The 22,669-nt window shown below is 37.3% G+C and overlaps 2 protein-coding genes across 15 annotated transcripts in view; one reads left to right on the forward strand and one right to left on the reverse strand.

Annotated features, from left to right (window-relative positions):
* The window catches only part of ANAPC10 (anaphase promoting complex subunit 10), a 267,966-nt gene extending 249,949 nt beyond the window's left edge, over window positions 1-18,017 (reverse strand). For 8 of the 12 annotated variants that reach the window (XR_007402287.1, XR_007402285.1, XR_007402288.1 and 5 more), the window contains exons 1-3: window positions 17,831-17,984; window positions 15,170-15,296; window positions 131-221 (exon numbers count right to left, since the gene is read on the reverse strand). Coding sequence is in view for 8 of the 12 variants with exons in the window: in XM_049094152.1 (XP_048950109.1) it covers window positions 131-221; window positions 15,170-15,284 (206 nt within the window). In the remaining 4 variants the exon portion in view is untranslated. Of the gene's footprint in view, window positions 1-130; window positions 222-15,169; window positions 15,346-16,643; window positions 16,777-17,830 lie in introns of all 12 variants that reach the window. The other 4 variants (XM_049094151.1, XM_025439379.3, XM_035698741.2 and 1 more) reach the window with 4 other exon arrangements.
* A 5-nt stretch (window positions 18,018-18,022) lies between these two features.
* The window catches only part of ABCE1 (ATP binding cassette subfamily E member 1), a 31,906-nt gene continuing 27,259 nt past the window's right edge, over window positions 18,023-22,669 (forward strand). For 2 of the 3 annotated variants that reach the window (XM_025439375.3, XM_049094150.1), the window contains exon 1: window positions 18,023-18,165. The gene's annotated coding sequence lies outside the window, so the exon portion shown is untranslated. Of the gene's footprint in view, window positions 18,166-18,355; window positions 18,601-22,669 lie in introns of those variants that run through there. The other variant, XM_025439376.3, reaches the window with a different exon arrangement.

The following is a 22,669-nucleotide window of genomic DNA, read 5'->3' on the forward strand; positions in this document are numbered from 1 at the left end:
CAAGGCTTATAAAAACCAGAGTTAAGTGCATTTTACTATAATTTCTATATTTCTTTAAATTTTATATAAATAAAATAGGTTACTTTGTCCACTTAACCTACACAAATCAAAAAATACAAAAATGTATTACCTGAATTGGATGTTTACTAAATGAGGTTGGGAGCCATCTGACTGCCAATAAGTTTCAAGATTATCATCCCGTAACTGATCCACTCCAAATCCTAGAACACAAGTGACAGTAAGTTTTCATGAAAAGCAAAGAGTTATATATTCCAAATATAAAATTACCATCCACATTTGTCCAGAAAATGTGATCAACAGGATAGTCAGTATTGTAAAATTTAAATTAACTAGAATTCTTCCATCCTCTTCACCAGACCTCAACTCTTAGAATATCACCTGCACACGCAAAAGTTTCTATTAGGGCCAAAGCATTCTTGGGTGTGAGCTTTAACTTTTAAAGAATGTCTAAATATAGTCTGATGATAGCACGTAGGGTTTTTAAAAATACTTTCTTTAGAGCAGCCCAGGTGGATCAGCGGTTTAGCGCCGCCTTCAGCCCAGGGTGTGATCCTGGAGACCCGGGATCCAGTCCCACATCAAACTCCCTGCATGAAGACTGCTTTTCCCTCTGCCTGTGTCTCTGCCTCTCTCTCTCTCTCTCTGTCTCTCATGAGTAAATAAATAAAATCTTTAAAAATTTTTTTCTTTAAGATTTTATTTATTCATGAAAAACACACAGAGAGAGGCAGAGACACAGGCAAAGGGAGAAGCAGGCTCCCCAAAAGGAGCCCGATACAGGATTCGATCCCAGGACCCCAGCATCACGACCCAAACCAAAGGTAGACACTCAACCACTGAGCCATCCAGGTGCCCCAAGATAGCATGTAGTTTTTTACACTTTCTACAAAGTGGTAATAAGAATGATCCTCATGTCCTGCAAAATCTGATTTTATTAAGTTCAATATGCCACATATCTTTCTTGTGACAATAAAAAGGACAATGTAGAAATATTTTCAAAAGTCATATAAATTTTGAAACCAAGTGTTTCTGATCAAGATTCTGATTAATAAAAATTTAAATTTGCTCAGAATTTCATATCATCTAGCCATTCTACAGAACTGAAGTAAAGCTACCCAGTATTGTTTTTTCTTGATTAAAATCATAATAATGGGGATCCCTGGGTGGCGCAGCAGTTTGGCGCCTGCCTTTGGCCCAGGGCGCGATCCTGGAGACCTGGGATCGAATCCCACGTCGAGCTCCCGGTGCATGGAGCCTGCTTCTCCCTCTGCCTATGTCTCTGCCTCTCTCTCTCTGTGTGTTACTATCATACATAAATAAGAATTTAAAAAAATATTAAAAAAAAATCATAATAATGCATACCAATTATAGAAATAATTAATGGTAAAGTATAGATTTCTCAAAAATATTTAAGACAAATAAATCTAATTCACATTTAAAATTTTTCACTAGTATTATATTCATTATGGATCAAATTCAAAAGATAGAAAAAAAAGAACATTGTGGAAAGTCTCTATCCCTCCCCCAACTATCTGGTTTCCTTCTCCAAATATAATCAATGTTATCATTTTTTTACATACTCTTTCACAGATATTGTACACATATACAAACAAATATATATATATATACACACACACATATATATATCTCGTTTTTTCCATTCTACACAAATAATGGCATACGATACAGTTTTAGACTTTGCATTTATGTTTCACTTAACGTATCTGCAAGTTTCTTCCATTCAGTAATAATAATTAATAATAATAGCAGCAAACACATATCACATTTACTATGTGCCAGACATTCTAAGTATTCTACATGATATCATGTTAATATTTACTTAACTCATATAATAACTCCGTTAACATAAATAGCCCCCACATTTTTTAAAGGTTATACAGTATCTCACTATCTAGAAATATAATTATTTAACAAAACCCCTACAGGAAAAAAAGACCCTATAGGACATTTAGGTTATTACCAATGTCTTCCTGTACAACACTGCAGTAAACATCCACCTATCTTTAATTTTTAAATGCACATTAGTATTTCTGGAGGATGGATTTCTAGGAATAGAACCCTGGGTCATTAAAATTTTAACTTGATGAATATTGCCAAATTCTCCTCCAAAATGCATTCTCACCAATATTGTACAAAAACATCTATTCCTCTACATAACTAGTAAATATTGGGGTATTCTGAAATCTTTACACAAAATGTTGAAGACTTAAAGACATTAAATATCTATTTAATAAGCTTTTATATTGATTAAATACTGAAATCATTTTGGATATACTGAGACAAATTAATTAGGAAAATTGTATTTTTTTAATTTTAATATGGGTACTAGATAATTTTAAATTACATATGTGGTTTGCATTAATTTCTGTTGGACAGCTCTGCTCTGTACTCATGCTAAAATGCAATCATTCTTTCAAGTATTTACTAATGTGATAGGTGAAAAATTATATTTCAAACTTTCATTGATCATTTATATTTTTTCTCATAGAATATACCTATTCATAATTTCATATATTTTCATTGCATTTTGGTCTTTTCATCGATTTGTAACCCTTTTCCTATTAATAGATATTACGCCTATATTTGTTCCATATGATCCAAATATGCTCTCCCCAGTCTGAGATGTGTATCTTAAATCTGCACATGCTGCCTTTACAGTATATACTAACTAGTGAATAAGAGAAGTTTTCCAAGAGAAGATAATCTTTGCATTGAATTCTGAAGTACTAATAGGAGTTGGCTAAGTAAAGAGGTAGAAGAGCAAGGTTAAAGAGCATTCAGTAGGGACGCCTGGGTGGCTCAGTGGTCGAGCGTCTGCCTTCGGCTCAGAGCATGATCCTGGAGTCCTGGGATCGAGTCGCACATCGGGCTCCCTGCATGGAGCCTGCTTCTCCCTCTGCCTATGTCTGTGCCTCTCTCTCTGTCTCTCATGAATAAATAAATCTTTAAAAAAAAAAGAGCATTCAGTAAATAGAAAAACATGCAATGGCATGGGAAAACAGAAGTGGAATCTGTAGGAAACAACAGCAGATCTTTTTGGAAGCTAAGGCTACAACTTTGTATTGAATCAGGAAATGAGCCAGAGACATATGAAAGGAGTCATATCATATAGACTCTAGTGCACTAAGATACGAAGTATAAATTACCTTGAAAAATATGACAACCTACTGAAGAATTTTTAGTAGGGAAGTCATATGATTAGGCAATAATCAGATTAAGACCTTTAGACAGGTTCTTCAGTGCCAGGAAGGGACAAATGATGATAGTCTGAATTCAGACAGTGACCAAGATATATGCTCAAAAAACAGCTTTCTATTGCCCCAAAGAAAATCTTAAAATACAAAAACTGAGCTCTCCATTACTCACTCTGTAACTCTTAGATCTGTGCTGTACAATATGGCAGCTACTAGCCATATGTGGCTACTGAACACTTGAAATAAGGCTAGTTCAACTTGAGATTTGCTATACATATTGGTTTTTGAAGACTAGTAAGAAATCCAAAATATTTCATTAATAATAAGTCTAATTTGGATTAAAAACATATTATTATAATTAATTTAACCAATTTATCCTTTTTAATGTATCTACTACAAAAATTTTAGTTACACATGCCACTTGCATTATACTTCTATTGGACAGTACTTCGACTAGGCTGCTATTCTTTCTTTATACATTATTCGAAGGCTAATCCAGAATATTTATTTCTGCAAGTTATAAGATAAAAAGTTGTTTTGCCACCAATATAAAGAGTTCTTAAGTTTTAAATCCCTTTTTCTTCTTACCAGTTTATGAGTTTGCTAAAAGAAGATAATTAAGAACTTCACAACTGGGATCCCTGGGTGGCGCAGCGGTTTGGCGCCTGCCTTTGGCCCAGGGCGCGATCCTGGAGACCCGGGATCGAATCCCACATCGGGCTCCCTGCATGGAGCCCGCTTCTCCCTCTGCCTGTGTCTCTGCCTCTCTCTCTCTCTCTCTCTCTCTAAAAAAAAAAAAAAAAAAAAAAAAGAACTTCACAACTAAATATTCTATTGATTAAAAGACTTTTGTCACTTACTATTGTAACTAGCTATGTAACTACTGTGACTATTATAACTAGCTATTTGTCTAGTTTTTCTTTCTCTTCATTTAACAATTTTATGTGTGTGAGCTCAAAGAATTTCAAAAAATGGTGTTTGTTCTTAACAAGCAAAATAAAAACTAAACAAAAAACTTACAAGAATAAGAGATGTCCTGTAACTCAAGATAATCATTTTAAGTTTTTTTCTAAGATACTGCTTGTGAAACTATAGCAATACAACTAAGGAGGTGCAATCTCTGCAATCTCGTCAATGACCAGTCTTAGCACCTCTGGAGTGCTAAGTATGATTATCAGCTTCTACTTCTTCAAAATATGTCTCACAAACAGAACATTTTATAAACATCTGTTTATGTGCCAATGCCATGACTCATAGAGTAAGCTTCTTTTCCAAAGCTTCCCACTCAGTATTATACCTCAATTCCTTTAGTCCAAACAAAAGAACTACAAGACAGATCTGTGATAAGTGCTTTAACAGGTCCCATGATAATGCACACAAATGATATTTAAAAAAATGTAGATAATGACTGATTCTTAAGGAAGTGGTTCTTGCCTTATGGTCCCCGGATCAGCAGTATCATTGTCATCTGGGAACTTGTTAGGAATTCTAGACCTACTATGTCAGAAGCTTCCAGAGTTAACTCCTCTGAGAATCTGTATTTTAATAAATCCTATAGGTAATGCTGATGCATCCTAAAATTTTAGAACTACTATTTAATGGAAAGTCTTCTCAACCTAAGCACTAGTGATAGTGTGCACTGGATAATTCTTTTGGGGGCAGGGGGTGTCCTATGCATTACAGGATATTTAGCAGCATCTCTGGCCTCTATCTGCCAGTTGCCAGTCACAATCCTCCCCATGCCAGCAGTTATATCAAAAAACCTCTGCAGACATTACCAGATGTCTCCTTTGAGGCAAAATCATCCCCAGGTGAGAACTATTGCTCTAAGGAAAAGAAAACCAGCATTCACCTATGGTTACTGTTTAATAAATATCCATTCTTCTCTACCCATCCTCCAAGGGAAGAAAATATTCTGCACTCCAGTTATATTGGAGCTTAATCATGACTTGTTTTGGTCAACAAAATGTAAATGAATATGACACATGGGGTTTAATTTAATTTTAAAGATTCTATTTATTTATTTATTTAAGAGAAAAAGAAGGGGGGGGGGGGAGACAGAGAGAATGAGTTGAGGGAGGAGGAGAGGGGAAGAGAGGGACAAGGAGACTCCAAACCAAGCTTGGAGCCCAAAGCAGGGCTCAACCCAGGGCCCTGAGATCATGACTTGAGCTGAAACCAAGAGCCAAACACTCAATTGATCAAGTCACCCTGGCACCCCCAAACAGAGGTTTTAAGTGTGCCTGCAGGTCTTCTTTGGCCTTTTAAATATTGGCACCCCAGTAACACATCATGCCTGAACACATGGAGCAAGCCTGGGCCCAACTCCTAAACTAGAGCCAAGCCACAGCCAAACAAGAAATAAGTTTTGTTATAATATGCCACTGAGAGATAATGGTTGTTTGTTATACACCATTAGTGCAGCAAGAGCTGACTAACACAACATCAGTAGAGGAGATACATTTAACTAGCCCAGCTTAGATTGCCCTTAGGAGTAAAACAGCCATCATCCTGTTTTACTTTTTTACTTCTAAAGCAAACATACCTTTTTTTTTTTTTTTTAAGAGTTTATTTATTGGGGCACCTGGGTGGCTTGGATGATTAAGCATCTGCCTTCACCTCAGGTCGTGATCTCCAGGTCCTGAGATCAAGCCCCATGTCAGGCTCCTGGCTGAGCAGGTAGCCTGCTTCTCCCTCTGCCTCTGCCTCTGCCTCTCCCCCTGCTCATGTGCGTGTGCTCTCTCTCTCTGTCTCAAATGAATAAATTTTTAAAAAATCTTTTAAAAAAGTTTATTTATTTATTCATGAGAGACACACAGAGAGAGGCAGAGACACAGGCAGAGGGAGAAGTAGGCTCCCTGCAAGGAGCCTGATGTGGGTCTCGATCCCGGAACTCCAGGATCACACCCTGAGCCAAAGGCAGATGCTCAACCACTGAGCCAACCAGGCATCCCAACAAGCATATCTTTTAACACAAAACCCTTCACATTTGCTAAGGCACTAGTATAATTAGGGCATATATCTTGACTCTGAAGACACAAAGATAGAGAACACACGGTCTCTGTGGAGGAGTTCATCTATCTAATACATAATCTATGCTATTTACATTTAGACTAATTAAAAATAAATAAAATTTAAAATTTGATTCCTCAGTAACATTAGTCACATTTAAAAGTACTCAATAGCTACACCTAGCTAGCAGCTACCTCACTGTACAGTCCCAATGTTCTACTGGCCAGCACTGAGGGACTTAAGTAGATAAATTACAATATAAAGTGTTAAATGCTATAACAAAGAGATGAAGAAAAAAACCCCACAAACATATGAAGGCTAGGGCCACCTGGGTGGCTCAGTGGTTGAGCATCTGCCTTCAGCTCAGGTCGTGATCCTGGAGTTCTGAGATTGAGTCCCACATCAGGCTCCCTATAGGGAGCCTGCTTCTCCCTCTGCCTGTGTCTCTGCCTCCTTTCTATGTCCCTCATGAATAAATAAATAAAATCTTAAAAAAAAAAAAAGTGAAGGCTAAGCAACATGCTACTAAACCACCAATAAGTCAAAAAAGAAATCAGAGAGGAAACCAAAATATACCTAGAGACAAATGAAAATGGAAACATAGTAGTTCAAAATATGTGAGACGCAGCAACAGCAGTTCTAAAAGGGACCTTTATAGAGATACAGGCTTGCCTCAAGAAACACGAAAAGTCTCAAATAGCTAAAGTTAAACTTAAAGGAAATTTAAAAAGAACAATAAAGTTAGTAGAAGGAAAAAAATAATAAAGAGCAGAGCAGAAATAAATGAAATATACTTTAAAAAAACCACAAAGATTAATAAAACTAAGAGCTGTTTCTCTAAAAAGATAAACAAAATTGACATTTAGTAAGGCTCATCAAAAGGGGGTGCCCTAGGTGGCTCAGTTAAGCATTTGACTTGTGATTTCAGCTCAAGTCAAGATCTCACAGGTCATGGGATCAAGCCCCACATCAGGCTTCACACTCAGTGGGGAGTCTGCTTGGGATTCTGTCTCTGCCTCTCTCTCTGCCCCTCCTCCCACTCATGCACTCTCTCTCTTTTTTTTTAATTTTTTTTATTGGAGTTCAATTTGCCAACATATAGCATAACACCCAGTGCTCATCCCGCCAAGTGCCCCCCTCACTCTCTCTCTCTCTAAAATAAATAATTCTTTTAAAAAAGAGAGAGAAAGAGGACTCAAATAAAACCAGAAATGAAAGAAGTAACAACGGATACCACAGAAATAGAAAGGATTATAAGAAACTACTATTAAAAATTATATGCCAACAAACTGGACAACCTGGAAGAAATAGATAAAATTTCTAAAAACATATATCACAGAAATATAAAGGATTATAAGAAACTACTATTAAAAATTATATGCTAACAAATTGGACAACCTGGAAGAAATAGATAAAATTTCTAAAAACATATAATCTTCTGAGACTGAATCAGGAGGAAATAGAAAATCTGAATATACTTATGACAAGTAATGAAAGGCCAGCATTACACTGAAACCAGACAAAAACACTACATACACACACACACACACACACACACACACACACAATTATGGGCCAATATCCCTGATGAATACTGATGCAAAAATCCTCAACAAAATTTTAGCAAATGGAATTCAACAATACATTAAAAGGATCATTAACCACAATGAACTGAGATTTACTGCAGGGATACAAGGATGGTTTAATATCCACAAATCAATCAACATGATATACCACATTAACAAAATGGATAAAATAAATAATCAGCTCAATAAATGAAGAAAAAGCAATTGACGAAGTAAAACGTCCATTCATGATAAAAACTCTCAACAAAGTGAGTTTACAGGGAACATACTTCAACATAATAAAGGCTATATATGAAAAACCGGTAGCTAACATCATATTCAATGGTAAAAAACTGAAAACTTTTCCTCTAAGACCAAGAACAAGACAAGGATGTCCACACTCACTTTATTCAATGTAATACTGAAGTCCTAGTTGCATCAACCAAATAAGAAAAAGAAATAAAAGGCATCCCAAAAACTGGTGAGGAAGAAGTAAAACTCTCACCCTTCAAAGATGACATGATGGTATATATAGAAAACCTTAAAGACTCTGCCAAAAACTATTAGACCTAATAAAAGATTTCAGTAAAGTTGCAGGATGTAAAATTAGTAAACAAATCTGTTGCCTTCCTATACACTAATAACAAAGTAGCAGAAAGAGGAATTAAGAAAATAATCCAGGGCCGCCTGAGTGGCATAGGCAATTAAGCAAGAGATGCTTGGCTTTGGCTCAGTTCAAGATCTCAGGGTGATGAGATCAAGCCTCAGGCTCTGTCTGATTGAGATTCTCTCTTCCTCTCCCTCTGCCCCTCTCACTTATGCTTCTCTAAAATAAAAAATAAATAAATAAATAAATCTAAAAAAAAAGAAAAAATAATCCAGTTATATGAAAAAGAATAAAATACCTAGAAATAAATTTAATCAAAACGTAAAAGACCTGTAATCTGAAAACGGTAAGATATTAATAAAAGAAACTGAAAATGATAGAAGCAAATAGAAAAATATATCATGTTCACAGATTGGAAAAATTAATATTGTTAAAATGTCCATACTTCCCAAAGCAATCTACACAGTCAGTGTAATTCCTATCAAAAAACTAATAATATTTTTCACAACTAGAACAAATAATCTTAAAATTTGTATGAAATCACAAAAGAGGGCAGCCCTGGTGGCTCAGCAGTTTAGCACCGCCTTCAGCCCAGGGTGTGATCCTGGAGACCCCGGATCGAGGCCCACATCAGGCTCCCTGCATGGAGCCTGCTTCTCCCTCTGCCTGTGTCTCTGCCTCTCTCTCTGTGTGTCTCTCGTGAATAAATAAATAAAATCTTTAAAAAAAAAAATCACAAAAGAACCTGAATGGCCAAAGCAATCTTGAGAAAGAACAAAGCTGATCATATCTCAATCCCAGATTTCAAGTTACGATACAAAGCTATAGTAATCAAAACAGCATTGTACTGGCACAAAACCAGGCATACAGATCAATGGAACAGATAGAGAGCTGAGAAATAAACCCACACTCATATGGCTAATCAATCTATGACAAAAGAGGCAAGAATATACAATAGGGTAAAGATAGTATCTTCAATAAATGGCTTTTGGAAAACTGGATGGCTACGTGAAAAAGAATAAATCTGGACCACTTTCTTACACCATCTACAAAAATAAACTCAAAATGGTTAAAGATTTAAATGTAAGACCTAGAACTGTAACTTCCCAAAAGAAAACATAGGCAGTAATCTCTCAGACAATTGGCCTCAGCAACATTTTTCTAGATATGTCTGTTCAGGCAAGGGAAACAAAAGCAAAAATAAAGGGGACATCCAAGTTGTCGTGAATGGCAAGATCTCATTCTTTTTGATGGATGGACCTAGAGGATATTATGCTAAGTGAAATAAGTCAGATATAGAATGAAAAATACCATACAACCTCACTTATAAATCTAATAATAAAATAAGTGCACAAACCAGAATATAAATACAGAGAATTGCTGATTGCCAGCGGAGAGGAGAGTGCTGAAAGAGGGGCAAAACAGGTGAAGGAGATTAAGAGGTACAACTTTCTAGTTATAAAATAAATCATGGACATTAAAGTAAAGCATAGGAAATGTAGTCAATAATATTGTAACACCATTGCACCGTGACAGGCGGAAACTACAACTTCTGAGTTGAGTATCGGATGATTATGGTGTACACCTGAAACTAACATAGCATTGTAGGTCAAAAATACTTCAATTTAAGAAAAAGGAAAGAAAAGGGATGAATTAACTAACTTCTCGTCACATTGTCCTCTCTTGGCTTCTACCCTTGATCTTCTGCTCTCCTGGTTTTCCACTAGTTCAGCAGCTACTTCTCCTCAGTGCCGTGTACTGATTCTTACTCCTGCTGCTCTGCCAGCTGTCTGTATCTTCAAGTGCCCTGAAGCTTTACTCTTTTTTTCTAAATACAATCTCTCCCTAGTGGAGGCTTAGAATACCATCAGTGTACAGACAACCCTGAAATTTGGGTCTCCAACCCAGACATTTCCCCAAAGCTCCAAGTTTCTCTACTCAATTGCTTAATAAACACCTCACTAGAATGCTGATCTCAAAACTAATGTGTCTGAATCATACCTTTTTTTTTCTTACCCAAACCCATTTATTTCCCCCACCTCACTTTCTCAACTTAGGGAATAACACCGAGTTATTCAATCAGACACCTAAGAGTCACTTTGAATCTTTCCTTTCCTTTAGTAAGTCATGATTTTACCATCTCTAAAAATACATCCCAAAGCCATCATCTCTCTTCGTATCAATGACCATCAGCCTATTCCAAATCAATACCATGTGACACAAATTACTGTACTAGCCTTTCCCCCTCTGGTCTACACTATTACTCTTTTACCAATCATTCTCAGTGGCCATAGTGGATTTTTTAAAAAAACTCTGTATCAGATCATCTCACTTTCCTGCTTAACATTGCCAGTGGGACCCTGTACTTCAGATCCAAGCTGTACTTCAGATTCTACCAGAATTCATAATTTGGCCCATGTCTAATTATGTCTCCAACCTCATCTTCTTCCTCCACTTCTCCTCCTTACCCACCATCCTCTAGCTATACTAGACTTCTTTCTAAACCTCAAACATGCAAACCATTTAGCTCAGAGCAGCCTTTGAACTATTTCCTGTGTCAGCAAGGTTCTGATATCTTTGCACAATGTATTCTTCTTAATATTTATATCTCAGCACAAATTTAATTTTCCAAGAGAAGCCTTTCTTGGTCTATTTATTATATTGCTCTTTTATTTTCTCCAAACCACATATTGCTATTCAACTAGAAACTCAATGATCACAATTGTCAATTATGGTATGGACTTAAAAAAATTAAAATTTAGTGATTTTTTTTTAAGAAGAACAGAACTATGCTTCTCAAAATCAATTCATAAAAGCAATGTCTTGGTAAAAGATATGAATTAAATGGAAAATATTTTTTATTATATTTTTTTCTTTTTTTTTATTGGAGTTCAATTTGCCAACATATAGCATATCACCCAGTGCTCATCCCATCAAGTGCCCCCCTCAGTGCCTGTCATCCAGTCACTGCAAACCCCCGCCCACCTCCCTTTCCACTACCCCTTGTTCGTTTCCCAGAGTTGGGAGTCTCTCATGTTCTGTCACCCTCACTGCTATTTCCCACTCATCCTCTCTCCTTTCCCTTTTATTCCCTCTCACTATTTCTTATATTCCCCAAATGACTGAGACCATATGTTTGTCCTTCTCCGATTGACTTATTTCACTCAGCATAATATCCTCCAGTTCCATCCACATCGAAGCAAATGGTGGGTATTTGTCGTTTCTAATGGCTGAGTAATATTCCATTGTATACATAGACCACATCTTCTTTATCCTGAATGGAAAATATATCACAGATCAGATGTTCACAAAATACAGCCTCACTAAATCCTTATTTTTGTTGGCTTACAAAGTATCGAAAGTGCATCGAACACAGAAGATATACCTATTTTTCCCCTAATTCTGTTTCCCAACATGATATGAATTTAGTGCTTATGAAATTAAAATGATTAAGTTATTATAATAAGACTCTGTTAATAATGCTAGCAGTCACACAAATCTGACCTTTAGCTTTTCCAGTCTCTTGGACAGAGACTGACAATTGTGCTGAATTGTGGAATTGTTTTGTGATGTGTCTTCAACTAAGCTGAATCTACTAAATACATTCCAACTTTAATCTGAGTGAAATATTGAACCAGTATTTCCAAAGATGAAAAAATAATTTTGAAAGCTCTATACGACCTACCACATGTGGCAGGCAAGGAAATTTGTACCTCCAACAAACTTATTAACATTTTGAAAGTTTATTAAAAGACTTCCTTATAACACTTCTCACCTGAATTATTGCATGTCCTCCGAATGATTTCTTTAGCCTCTAACCTTGCTTCACTTCAATCCATCCTCTATATTTCTCAAATGTGAACAAACACTGATTGTTTTATTCTGCTACTTAAAATTTTTCAGGGCTCTGTACCATAAAGTATCAACTGTTTAACAAAGCCCTCCATGATCAGGCCTCTACTTAACTAGCTAGCTTCACCTATGCCACTTCCCTCTGTTTTAGTTTTACTTATAATTTTTGAATGAGCTATGTTTTGTCCAAGCTGTATACCTTTGCGTATACTGTTCCTCTTGCCTTTATGTCCTTACTCAGCCCTTTTCTTGTTCCGTGATGAAACAGAAGCATCTCCATGAAGCCTTCCTTGATTAAGGCAGAATCAGTCACTTTCCCCCAGGCCACTACTGACCTGAGCCCATGGAACCTGACCGCCTGGAATCACAACATCATTGCCAAAATACTTCATCTTTCTCTACTACAGTTTTCTCATTTAGAAAATGATAAAAATAATAGTCCATACTGCATACACATGTAAAGTACTTAGAACAGGACCTGTAATTTAGTAAGCACTAAATAAAAGTCATGAATTATTATACTGTATAATAATGACTAGTTTAAAGCTGTAAGTCCTCCACTAGATTGTGAACTCCTTAATAGCAAGGATTCTGTCTTTTTTATCTTTTATTCTCTAACAACATTATAGACTTCAGCAACTATCTGCTGCCTGGAAATGAAAAATACCTGATTATGGAAGCAAAGGTTAAACAACCTTCTCATCTCATTAATAAAGCATAGTCATTCACTCTTTATATATAAAATGATAATCATTTAATGATAGTTGACTGACAGATCCAAAAGTGATAGAAGTACAATGTATGACACAACAGGCATGCAAAGCTGGTCCAACATTCCAAAATTAATTAATGTTATTCACCAGATCAACAGGCTAAAGAGGAAAAAATATACATATATGATCAATAGATCTAGAGAAAGCATCTGACAAAATCCAACACCCATTCAGTATGAAATCTATTAGCAAACTAATAATAAAAAGAAACTTCCTCAATTGTAAATATCCATGGAAAAAAACAACAGCTAACACCATATTTAATTGTGAGACCCTAAGAGCCCTCCCATTGAGACCAGGAATAAGAAGGAAGTCCCTCCTCACCACTCCCATGCAACATCATATTGGAAGTCTTACCTAATAGAGTAAGATAGTGAAAGGAAATAAAAGGTACAGATTGGGAAGGAAGAAATAAAAACAAATTCTACTCCTACAAATTCTACAGAATTTTACTCCTAAGTATTTACCTAGCTGCTGTCAGGAGGCCAGAGTCTCTTGCCACACAAACCTCTCCACAGGGTTCCTTGTTTCTTCACAAAATAGCAGTTGGCTTCCCCCCGTGAGTGATCAAAATGAGAACAAGGCAGTCACCCTGTCTTTTATCAATCTAGTCTCAGAAGTAACATACTATCACTTCTGCCAAAAGTCCCAGATACCAATCCCGACAGTGCAAGAGATCAACAGAAGGGTAAAAATACCAGGAGACAAGGAATCACTGGGACCATTTTGGAAGCTGGCTACCACAATCTAAATGTCCATTAACTGGTGAATAGAGAAACTATGGTATATCCATACAGTGGAATAGTAATCAGCAATAAAAAAGAACAAACTACTGACATATGTAACAACATGAAAAAAAAAAAATCACTAATACTAAGAGAAAAAGCCAGACCCAAAAAGCTATGTACAGTATGATGTATTATACTCTGGGAAAGGCATAACAAAGGAATACAAAACAGATCAAAGGTTGTCAGGAGGGCGCCTGGGTGGCTCAGTTAAGTGTCTGCCTTTGGCTTAGGTCATGATTGTAGGGTCTTGGAATCGAGTCCCATATTGGGCTCCCTGCTCAGTGGGGAGTCTGCTTCTCCCTCTGCCCCTTTCCCTGCTCACATGCTCTCTGTCTCTCTCTAATAAATACATAAAATCTTAAAAAAAAAAAAAAAAGTTGTTAGGAGATGAGAAGGAGGCAGAAGACTGACTACAAAGAGGCATGAAGAAATTTCTTTGGATAAAGGAAATATTCTATATTTGATTGTAATGGTGCTTATATGATCATATGCATTTGTTAAAATTCATAAAACTACATACCTAAAAAGGATAAGTTTTATTGCAAATAAATTAGATCTCAAAAATCACTTATGAAAGAAGAGAAATGAATCTTAAGGGGAAACAAGAAACTTGGTTGGGAATACTGCTACAGCAGTCTTAATGTGTAAATAACAAGATTCCAAATAAAAGTGACTATTAAACCAGTAACATGATAATAAAAGTTCCTCAAGCTAAAAAACTTTCTCTGAGCTTAAGTCTACAGATTGAAAGTGGCCATCAAATTATAAATTAGACAGATGAGAAAAGATACACGTGTATCGTGGCATATCCTGGCAAAAGTCTTGAACTTTAAGAATAGAAAAAGTTTAAATGCTTTCCAGAGAGAAAGAACAAGTCACTTAGAAAAAAAGGAGAGACAAGCATAGGCCTTCTTATTTGTAACAAAAAAGGAAATGGTGAAATAGCATCCATAAATTTTGAGAAAAGGACTGCCACTCAAAAATTCTATCCCAAACAAGAGTAAAATGAAGTTATCTAGGAATACGCAATCACTCAAAAGAATGTATCATCCATTTATCCCATCTAGAGAAACAGCCAATAAAAAAGTGCTCACCAAATAACTAACTCATTTTACATATAGAGGAGGATAAAGAAGAGACCTTATAAAATATGCAGTTAAATTGAAATGGATATTAGTAAAGCAATTGGGAAGAAACATATAACAAGTGAAAACTCAAATTTATTTTAGAATAAAAATAAAGCATCTAAACAAAAAAGAAAATTAAAGTCAGTCCAGTGTACAAGGTAACTATAAGTAGTTATTATAAACGATGTTTTTGTTTTGTTTGGATTTACCTGGTTTGCAAGATGAGAGTGACCAAACAGCTTGTGACCCAATTTCCCGTACTGTTCCAGTCCTTTCCAACTGCTTAGGGTCAGCACCAGGAGGTGTCTTATTTGGTGTGGTCATTTTTAAAATATACTATGTAGAAAACAAGAATATCCACATTATACTGGGATCTGCGCATCTTCTACAAAAGGTAAAAAATTAAAATTTAATAGTAAAAGGGTAGCACTTATATACCCTTAATATTAATCATCTATTTCTCAAATGCAGGTAACATAACTCAATCACTGTAATAAAAAAAAAAATCTCGGGAATTCAGGGGTTTTTTCTAAAATATATTAAGACTTAACAAGACATGCAAAACAGTAGAATTTAGTAGCCAAAAGGGCATGGAATCAGGGTTTTAACTTCAGTCTCTCCTTTAACTAGCCTAGACTTTGGGCATGTCTGGTCTTTATTTCCTTACCTCTAATAGAGGTTGACTTGATCTAAAATTCTATAATACTACACAATTTTATACCTAAGAAAAAATTCTTTTTTAAAAAAGATTTTATTTTTAAGTAATCTCTACACCCAACGTGGGGCTCAAACTCACAACCCTGAGATCAAGAGCTGCACGTTCCACCAACTGAGCCAGCCAGGCTCCCCTCTGAGTAAAAATTCTAAATTCAAATGAATCTTTTTCTTCAGAAAAGTTAAATTGAAATATCCTTATTCCAAGAATATGTAAATGTTACTTTCCATTTTTTTATTTTGAACGTAAATTTACTTTGATAATTTATTTTTTTATTAAAGTATAATTAACATACAGTATTATATTAGTTTCAGGTATACAATATAATGATTCAACAATTCTACACATTTCTCAGTGCTCATCACAGTAAGTCTTTTTTTTAAGATTTTTGTTTTTTTAAGTAATGTCTACAGTCAACATGGGACTCAAACCCACAACCGCAAGATCAAGAATCCCATGTTCCATTGACTGAGCCAGCCAGGTGCCCCACAATAATTCTACTCTTAAACCCCTTTATCTGTTTCACCCACTTCCCCTCTAGTAACCACTAGTTTGTTCTCTATACTTAAGAGTCTGTTTTGTTTCTTAAATTCCATGTATGAGTAGGAAATCATATGGTAGTTGTCTTTCTCCACCAGACTTATTTCATTTAGCCTTATACCCTCTAGGTCCATCCATGTTGTTGCAAATGACAAGACCTCATTCTTTTTTATGGCTAATATTTCATCGTGTGTAGTGTGCACGTTGTATCTATCGGTGTGTATATACCATATCTTCCTTATCTATTCATATATTGATGGACATTTGTGTTGCTTCCATATCTCGGCAATGGTAAATAATGCTGCAGTGAATATAGGAGTGCGTATATCTTTTTTAGTGTTTTTGTTTTCTTTGGGTAAATTACCCAGTAGTGGAATAACTGGATTATATGGTAATACTATTTTTAATTTTTTAAAGAGCCTCCTTACTGTTTTCCACAGTGGTTGCACCAATTTGCATTCTCCCCAGCAGTGCACCAGGGTTCCTTTTCCTCCAACACCATTGGTGACATTTATTTCTTGTCTTTGATTCTAGCCATTCTGACAGGTATAACGCGATTATCTCACAACAGAAACATGAAAAAAATACTCAACATCACTAATTGTCGGGAGAAACGAAAACAAAACCACAATGATATTTTGGTCTGGTCTATATTTTAAACAATCCATTAAGTGGTACAGAGAAAAATCACTTCTCCCCACAAGTTGTCAAAAGTTCCATTTATATGACATAGAAGGTGTCGGGAAAATGGTTTCAAAGCACAGAAGTGAATAAATCCCAAAATTTACTTCATCTTTCACATCTTTTGTTAATTTTGGTAAATCTATGCAGACGTGAAAAAAACCCTCCAATTGGAAACAATATACAAAACAGCTTAGGTGCTGCAAAGTTACAGATACTGCACATGGTTATATACACTATTATACACTATTGTAAACCTGGCCCAGTAGTTCAGTATACCATCTCCTTGACACCTTTTAGATCTCAGATGTTTCCTAATCTCCTCCACACAGCACTCGATATTCATTAAATAATAGTAGAGCCACTAAACTGTAAAATTCAGAAAGGCCTGAGGCTTAAATGCCCAATTAGCAATTTACTGAATGAACAAATCAATGAATGAATAGGTACAGTCGTAAGCTAAAATATTTGCCTTCTGCTAGCTAAATAAAGGTCTAGGATGAGATAAGTAAACCTGTGACTACCATTACAAGCCGAATGTCAAACGGCTTATTACATCCTGCCGTCAAACGTTCCAAAACTCAAAAAAGGGGTTGTGGGGGAGCCCATGTCTACACTGGGGCACAATTCAACTGCTCGACTTGGTACTGGACGCCACCAAGTGGTTAAAACACGAGGCTCGGAAAAGCCTGGGTTCCTGGCCACCCTCTTAAGAATGCGCTGCGGCCAAGGAGAGATCACCCGCCAACAGCAGTATTTGGACCAGACTCTGTTGGTCCTGTCTAATACCTCTTCTAGAAATGTTAGAAATGGCAATGGCTCTCCAGGGCCCCTAGACCGGGGGTGGAAAAGGGGATTGAGGATGGAGATGAGAACGCATCCGCTTACGCTAGAACCACTCTCAACATCAAGGGTGAAAAGCCCACGAACTTACAGCTTACAGACGCGGCTTGCCGCAACCCAGCTTTTTAGGATACCTTGCAGCTCCGCGCCACTCCCACTCAGCACTGCCCGGCTTTCCCAGAGACGTTCAATTGGAGTCGCAGCACAATGACGTCAGTTCTCGCCGTCTCCCCCGACCAACTCCAGGGCTCCGCCTGTCGCTCTCTGTCGCGCGCGCGCACTACGTCCCTAAGGCGTGCGCGAGGCGGCGGCTGAGCACCGCCATTTTGGCCGGTGGCCGTAGGAACACGCCGTGTGGGTAAGAAGTGAAAGGAAGAACTGATTTGGCCTCTGAGCTCCCCTTCGCGAGGGGATCGTTTTCTCCAGGTACGTGAATAGCCCGGGAGGGGTTGGCCGCTGGCCGAGGTGGCACACGATTTAAAGACCGTAGGGACGTTCTCGGAGAGTCCTTAGTGAGGCCTCCGGAGTCGGCGGCGGAGCACGCAGCGGCGCGTGGCAGCCGGCTCGGGAGGCACAGCTGGAATCGCCAGAGCGCGGGCGCCACCGAGGGCGTGGAGGCGCGTGGCTCGTCTCCTCCGGCTGACCTGGACCTCCGCCTCTTGCCTGCCACCCGCCAGGGGCTACCGGCATGGACTTAGATGCCATCTCAGAGATCCAGTCTCCGTCGTCTCCGCTCCCCCTTCACGGCGCTCTCGCCCGAGAGCTGAATCTTAACAGAGAAGGAAGGCAACTTGAGAACTTAAAGCATCTCTTTTCCTCCCGTCCTTACCCTGACCCAGTAAAATGGACATAGTGTCACACGTGCGTATTTGATTGTAGGAAGTCGTGGCCTTTCCTTCCACGGCTTCTGCTGTGATTATGGAATGAGTCATGGCATTTTGCCGCCATTAAGTCGAATCCTTATCCCGTCTTTACAGAAATGATGGGCAGTTGTCGGTCTGCTTTTCTTATAGAGCAGCGGGTATTCGGTTATCCCAATCTCCCAGTTCAACGCCTGTAAGCTTTTATAGCACTTAGCGCTTTCTTCTTAGTGACTTGTTTTCCCTACCTTTATATAAACTGCGTGAAATCAGGTGTGCAGCGGTTCATACCTTGTAGACACGATGGCCAAAGCTGATTACCACATCCCATAAACTACATAAGTCTGTTTTCTCTGTGTTCGTGGTAAAGTCCCTAAGAGAGAAATACTTGTCAAAACAACGGGGAAGGTTGTGAAGGGGGTTGTGTTGGTTTTGTGTCTTGTTTTGTTTTGTTTACTCCTCCACAGGGACTGCTAGCTAGACATTTATGATAGTGGGATTTCGTGTTGCATTTTTCAGAACATTTGTCTCGTATACTGAGAATATTCATACTGTATCAGCTACTTGACAGTAATGCTTTGTCAGTATCAACCAAGGAATCTTTATTTGTACCAAAAGGGTATTTTTTTTCGTGTTAAAAATCTTGTTATGCCTATTAAAAACATTTTCTTGGGAAGAACATTTAATACAATTTCTGAGGGGAAAAAAGAAAGTGGTGTTAATTGGTGCCCCTTCTAAATGTCTTCAGTTTAAGACTCTGAAATGACGAGTTCTGCACCACTCCCCATTTACATGTTTTATAAGACTAATAACCTACAGTAACCATAGGTTGGAATGTTTTATGTGATATCAAGCATCATTTGTTCACAGCAGTCTTTTAAGTGCTTTCACATGGTGATATAATTTTGGTCTCAGACTGCAAATACTTTCTTTCCATAATGCCTCTCACTTCCTTTTTTTCCTCCCAGCTGGAAGAATGACAGTGAGGGTCATTGTTTGAATACCTGTTTTGAACACAGTTTGTTTTCAGATCTGAAATACCTTCGAATTCCTCTTTGTTTCTAAGACTCTCTTATTAAACTCCACTCCCCCCCACCACCTCCACAACTTCACTGTGCTCTGTCATTGAAAAAGAAAGTAGGGATCCCTTCTCCTCAGTTCTTTTTTTTTTTTTTTTTTTAAGATCTTATTTATTTATTCACGTGAGGCAGAGACACAGGCAGAGGGAAAAGCAGGCTCCCTGCAGGGAGCCCAATTTGGGACTCCATGATTACATCCTGGGCCTAAGGGAAACGCTCAACCACTGAGCCATCCACGCATCCCACCTCCTCGCCAATTCTTAAAAATTTGAAAATAATATATAAATTTAGTCAATAGTGTTCACACAAGTAACAGTTCCACAAAGAATCTATATTCTTTATTCTTAAATGCATTTTAATTTATTACTATTTCATATAAATCAGCTTATTATTTCTGGTATGGTTTTATTCTGTAAGTCATCTCTTTCAGTCACTTGGTTTTTGAAATGGTTTGAAATATCAGATAAAACACTTTAGTAGTTTGGCAGAAATCTTAGCAATTTTGTGTTAAAAGATTTGCCCTAAAAAGGACTTCATGACATTCATTCACCACGTAATTTGTATGGTGTCCAGCTTTATTTTAAAAGCTAATTAACTCTTCAGTTTTCAGGGAGTTGTCACTTAAAACGAGAGCTTTTTTGTAGCAATTCAGAAGTCATTTAATTTCTTGCTCATCTAGTCTATGAAAACTGGACCAATTTTTAAAGGTTTTAAGGGGGTAATGTGGATCTGTCAGTAACCGTAGTTCTGTTAATTACGTAAATAACTTAGTCTGCTTTTGGGTGATTTTTTTTTTCAGTATATACTTTAGTGGATAGCTGTCACTGTGAAGTATTGATAACTAAAATATTTCTGGTATCATAACATTTAAGAAAATTATATCTAAATTCATTTTCTCATTTGTTCAACAAATATTTGAGCTTTTATGATGTGCTGGGCACAAGTGTAACCACTGGGGTGAATAGACAAATCTTTGCCCTCATTATGGAGTATCTTTTACTTGGGGTGGGAAAAATTCTGTAGAGAAAAAGTATATAAATGCATGTGTATACACACAATAAATATTACATAAACCATTTGTGCACATACATATGAAATATAAACTGCAATATAGTAGAAAGAGCCAAAGAGAAATATCAGGGGAAAAAAAGCAGTTTGGGTATATTTTTTGGTAGTATAACTAGAAAAGGCTTCCTGAGAAATAGACACTGAAGACTTGAAGTAGTGACCCTTGTAACTCACTAGGGTGCATAGCATTACAGGCAGAGGGAATAGAAAATGCCAATGCCCTGAAGCAAGAACATGCTAAGCAAGAACATATGCTAAGAACAAGGAGCCAGTGTGGCTAGAGCAGAATGAACTAGAGCTAAAGTAGTTAGAGATGAGATCGGAAACTAATAGAGGTTGATCAATACCTCATTAGTTATTTTAAGAACTTTGGCTTTTACTTTGAGTAGGGAAGCTATTGTAGGACTTTGAGTAGAGTGACATGATCTGGCTTACATTTACAAAGGATCATCCTGGCTTTTGTAGTAAGAAGGAACTGTCAAAAGTCAGATTAGAAAAAAGTTAAGAGTAAAGTAAAGAGACATGATAGGGAGCTATTAGAGTAACACAGATAAAGAATAATAGTGGCTTAGATCAGAGTGAGAAGTCAGATTCATGAAGATAAATTGGACAGAATTTGCTGTTGTGGCTTGTAAAAGATAACTTCAAGGGTTTTAGCTTGAGTGAGTGAAAGACTAGAATTGTCATTTAACAGAATTGGCAATGGGCAGTCTGGGTGGCTCAGCGGTTTAGTGCCGCCTTCGGCCCAGGGCCTGATCCTGGAGACCTGGGATTGAGTCCCACATCAGGCTCCCTGCATGGAGCCTGCTTCTCCATCTGCCTGTGTCTGTCTGTCTGTCTCTCTCTCTCTCTCTGTGTCTCATGAATAAATAAATAAAATCTTTAAAAAAAAATAACAGAATTGGCAAGACTGCTAGAGAAACAAATTTTGTTGAGAACTTTAGGAATTGAATTTGGGAGATGCGTACAGACCTCCAGGAAGAGATGTTGGATAGTCAGGTGGATATACAAGTTTAGAGTTAGGAGAGGTATCCTGAGTAGAGATAGAAATTTAGGAATTAACAGCATATAAGTAGGATTTAAAGCCAAGAGATCAGAAGACAATACCTTATGAATATAAGGTGAATTTTGATTATATAAGGTGAATATTTATGAATATTCATTCATAAAAATGAATATAGATCAAAAATGTGACTGAGTATTAGAGCACTCTCAACTTTTAGCCTAGAGGATGAGGTGAAGTAACCAAGAAAATAGGAGGAAAACCAGATTAGTGCTGTGTCCTAGAACCAAGTTAAGAAAGGGTTTCTATCTAGTAGGAAAAAGTCATAATTTGTGTCAGATACAATAGGTGTTCAAGTAAATTAAGAACTGTTAATTAACTATTTGTTTTACCCATGTATAGAGTAGCGATGACCTGATAAACTGTTTTGATGGAATCATGGGCATTGAAGTCTGAAATGGAGTCCAGAAAAAATACATACAAGTTTGGAACACTGTAGGCAACTCCTTCAAGTAGTCCTGTATAAAAGGAAAGAGAAATAAAGCAATGGGGAAAGATGGGGCCAGATAATAGAAAGTTTGAATGCTAATAGGAACGAGTTATTGGCAAGAATAATTGATGATGTGAAAGACAGGAGAGAGAATTGTTAGAACATTCCCCTTAGCAGATGTCTTTGAGTGTGCAAGTGGACTTCACTTTGGAAGTATAAGGGTTTGGTTGGCATAAGGGTTCACTTGAAATGACACTAGTCAGCATGGCTTCGCTTTTTTGTCTACGCATTTTCAGCTTTTTGAGTACAGGGGAAGAGTTGTATGTAACCAGGTTGTAGTTAAGGGTGTAAATCATTGACAAAGGAATTTTAGCTGGGGTACAGAGGGGTGTGAAGAGATAAGAGCTGACGGACAATGGAAATGTGGTAG

The sequence above is a fragment of the Canis lupus genome, chromosome 15, assembly GCF_003254725.2.
Source record: "Canis lupus dingo isolate Sandy chromosome 15, ASM325472v2, whole genome shotgun sequence".
In the NCBI taxonomy this organism is placed as follows: Eukaryota; Metazoa; Chordata; class Mammalia; order Carnivora; family Canidae; genus Canis; species Canis lupus.